Source organism: Cryptosporidium hominis (genome assembly GCF_000006425.1).
Source record: "Cryptosporidium hominis TU502 chromosome 5 CHRO015153, whole genome shotgun sequence".
Lineage (NCBI taxonomy): Eukaryota > Apicomplexa > Conoidasida > Eucoccidiorida > Cryptosporidiidae > Cryptosporidium > Cryptosporidium hominis.
In genome coordinates, this window is record NW_666896.1 from 1 (window position 1) to 3,688 (window position 3,688).

At 25.4% G+C, this 3,688-nt stretch overlaps 1 protein-coding gene across 1 annotated transcript; it reads left to right on the plus strand.

The window, feature by feature from the left end:
* The first annotated feature begins 409 nt into the window (after nucleotides 1–409).
* Chro.50422 (hypothetical protein) lies at nucleotides 410–3,271 on the plus strand. Its single annotated transcript, XM_660249.1, has 1 exon — nucleotides 410–3,271. The coding sequence occupies one exon, from the start codon at nucleotides 410–412 to the stop codon at nucleotides 3,269–3,271; it is 2,862 nt and encodes a 953-aa protein (XP_665341.1).
* The last annotated feature ends 417 nt before the right edge of the window (nucleotides 3,272–3,688 follow it).

A 3,688-nucleotide genomic window follows, 5' to 3' on the forward strand; every position in this document is an offset into this window, starting at 1 on the left:
AATATTTCAGTTCATATTTTTCCAGGAAGAATAAATGGTTTTTATATTCTAATACAGAAATTGAGTGTGTGTGGTAAACTAATTTTAAATTGATAAATATTAATATATGTAATGCGTTGACAAATACTTAATTTAAATATGCCTATATATTAAATATATTTTTAAATAATCTGAAGAAAGTAAACCTTAAGAAATAATGAATAAAGTTATATTAAACAGGAAAGTTATTGCTTGAATTTATATTTTCTAATATATTATTAATATTCTAAGGAGATTTTCGTGTGAGGACTTTATTTCAATAAAAGAATATAACGAATTAGCGAAAAATACGAATAGAGGTGAAATTAAAAGTAGTAATAATAATAATAATATAAAGGAAAAGAATGCAATAGGACCAAAAATTACATGGATGCCTACAAAAAAGTTATACTTATGTGATAATTACCATTTTTCAGTAACAACTCCAAATTCATTTATATATCCAGAATTAGAGATAAAAATTATCGAAAGTACATTAACTCAAGGATTTACAATTTTTTTGAGATGCGGAAATTTGGCAACACCTTATAATTATGATACTAGAATTGATATTCCAAGTGGAATTAATAAAGGAGCTATATTTGGTAGAAAACTTCCTTTGTGTAATTTCCCACTTTTAGATAATAATGCTTATAATATTGATATTTATATTGGCGATGTTGATATAGAATTTACAAGAAGACATTATTGTCCTTGTTCTTCACAATACGTAATTTTAAGTATTGGATGTTTGGTAGAATATAATAATAATGAAATTATGACTCTTTCTCCATCTTCAGAATATAGTTTAACTGGTCCAATTAATAATAAAAAAGATAATATAAAAGATTCAGGTAAAAGTATGATTAATAGCAATAATTTACCATTAAATAACTTGAAGATATTTTCAACTCCAGTTTGTATATTAGAGAATGACTTTGTTACAATATGTAATGCAGTATTACAATTTTCGATCCAGATTGGTGAAATAGATAATAATAGAAAAGATATGAATAATGAATTAATTGATAATATTTCACATAATTTTTGCATTTACTTATCACCATATTATGGGAATGATGAATTATTGGATAAAATAAATAAGAATAACCAATTACCACTTGATAAAAAAGGAAATAATTCGAACATTAAAGATTCATTAGCATCAATACCATTAATAAATGACCATTTAAATTCACCATTTTCACCAAATATATGTATTGATTTAAAGAATGAATTATCAGATAATTTAATAAAGAATGAGAATCTTCCTCCACAACTTAGAAGTAATGTTGATTCAATATCAATGAAACTGGTAAGAAATGATAGTGGTGACAATAATAAAAATGATCCAAAGATGATCAAAGTAAATTTAATTTTAAATAATATCAAACCATCAAAATATTTCATTTATCCATTTCTTTTCCAATATAATACAAGATCAAACATAGATATGGGAATATCTGAGAATAGTAATATAAATAGTTTTAATATGAAATTCTTTTATGATTTGAATTATACACAATTAACAGGAGATCCATTCATAGTAAAATGGTTAACAACAAGAGTAGATCCAAATTATAAATTGGAAACTATGCCAAGAATGATAGAGAGTGAAAATTTGGATATGAATGTTAAATTGAATGAACCATTTTATATTGTAATACCAAAAGCAAAAACAAATATTCTTTCTTTTGAAAGTAATAATTTGTTTTTATATATAAGTAATGAATTATTGTATTTATTTGATAGATATAATTGCTCACTTATAATTGATTATATTGGATTACTTGGAAGATTTCCAGTATATAATGAGAATGATTATAATTTAATAAAAGATTATGAATTAAAAGAGACGAAAATCTTTAATACAGCTTCAGAACCCAAAATAATTGATAATTCAATAATAAAGGTAGCAAATATTTCAATACCATTATCAACAATTAATAATAATCTTCCATTTGCTTTTAAGATGAATATTAAGACAGATATTAAATCAACGGAGAATATTCCAATAAAATCAATAAATATTAGATTGAAGCATCAGATGATACCAAAAATGTGTAAAGCATCAACATGCTCAGGACATGGAGATTGTTCTTTAGTAGAATATTCGGGAAATATTAATATTTATTGTTCGTGTTATCCTGGATGGGGTGGATTTTATTGTTCATATCCATATTTATCAAGTCAATCAATATTAGCTTATCCAATAACATTAGTGGGAACGAATTTTGTTGCAATTCCAACAATTCTGGTATGTATATTTAAGAAGAAATGGCTAGTAGCCTTTTTAGCTTTTATTGCAGGATTAATATCATCAATATTTCATGCTGCAGAAGTTGGTTTACTTGTTGATCATGAAGATATGCTTTTAAAAGGTGATTTAATTTCAGCTCAGCTTATTATTTCTTTTGTATTTATATTACTTTGCAGATTTAATTATAAAGTTGAGATTTCATTATTATTCGCACAGATAATTGTTTTAGTTCTTCTTACTTTATTAACTTCAAGACTAGTAACAACAGTAATTCCATTAATGAATTGTTTTACAATTATACTTTCAAGAATAATTTATTGGTATAATACGACAAAATTATATAGTGAAAAGATCCCATCAAATATTTCATGTACAATTCCCATAGAGTTGACAAATACATTAAATACTCCAAGCAATTTAATTTCAAAAAATAACAATAATTCAAATAATAGCGAAGAATTGAAAGAATCTCCACAAAATTCTTCAAATTGCATTAACGCTTGTAAAGATTGTCAGAAAGATTCTTCTGCATCTCAGTTTAATATTGCTTCAGTTGATGATATTGCTCAGAATCCAAATTCTGGTCGGAATTTAAATTCAACGGTTCGTAATGCAAATCATTTTTTTGCTCGCTTACAATATTCCATCATTAACGGTTATAAGAAACTTATTTTCATTTTTGATCGTGAATATTATTCACCTAGACATATTTTAATTGGATTTATTATGGGCACCATTGGTTGTATTACTTGGTTTCTTGAAACTGTGGACACTTATTGGTTTTTCCACTCAATATGGCATATTATGGCATTTCTTGCAAGTACATTTATTATTCACGGATGTGTCCCACCAAAAATTCATTTATTCCCAAGTAAGAGCCATGATTTTACCTTCAACCGAAAAATTGGTCAAACAAACATCAGTAATAATAAAGCCGGCTTAGAGAAGCCTGTTGAATTTGCTGATGGTGTAATTAATGTTGAACTTAAATAGTAATATTATAGTATTAATCCAATAAATATGCGGAGTTATTGATATAGATTTATCCAGTGGTGTATTACTGTTAGTAAGGATTATTGTTATACTATAATAAAAAAATGTTTATAAATCAATTGCCAAATTTTTCAGCTATTTCTTTTCTTAATTGATTTAATCATTTTTCCCACAACTCTTTCAATTCAATGTGGACAATAAAAACAATAACAAATTTGCATGTATGACGTGTTTGGTTGCATGCATTTGCATGTAATGCATGGAAAAATAAAATAAAGCTCTAAATAGAAAATTAATTATTTGACAGGAAATAAGTAAATAAATATTCTTCAAATGATTTGATAGTAAATATCATTGCAACTAACAACAATAATGACGGAAATTTTAGTAATTATTGTGATAATTAGCATTTAGCTG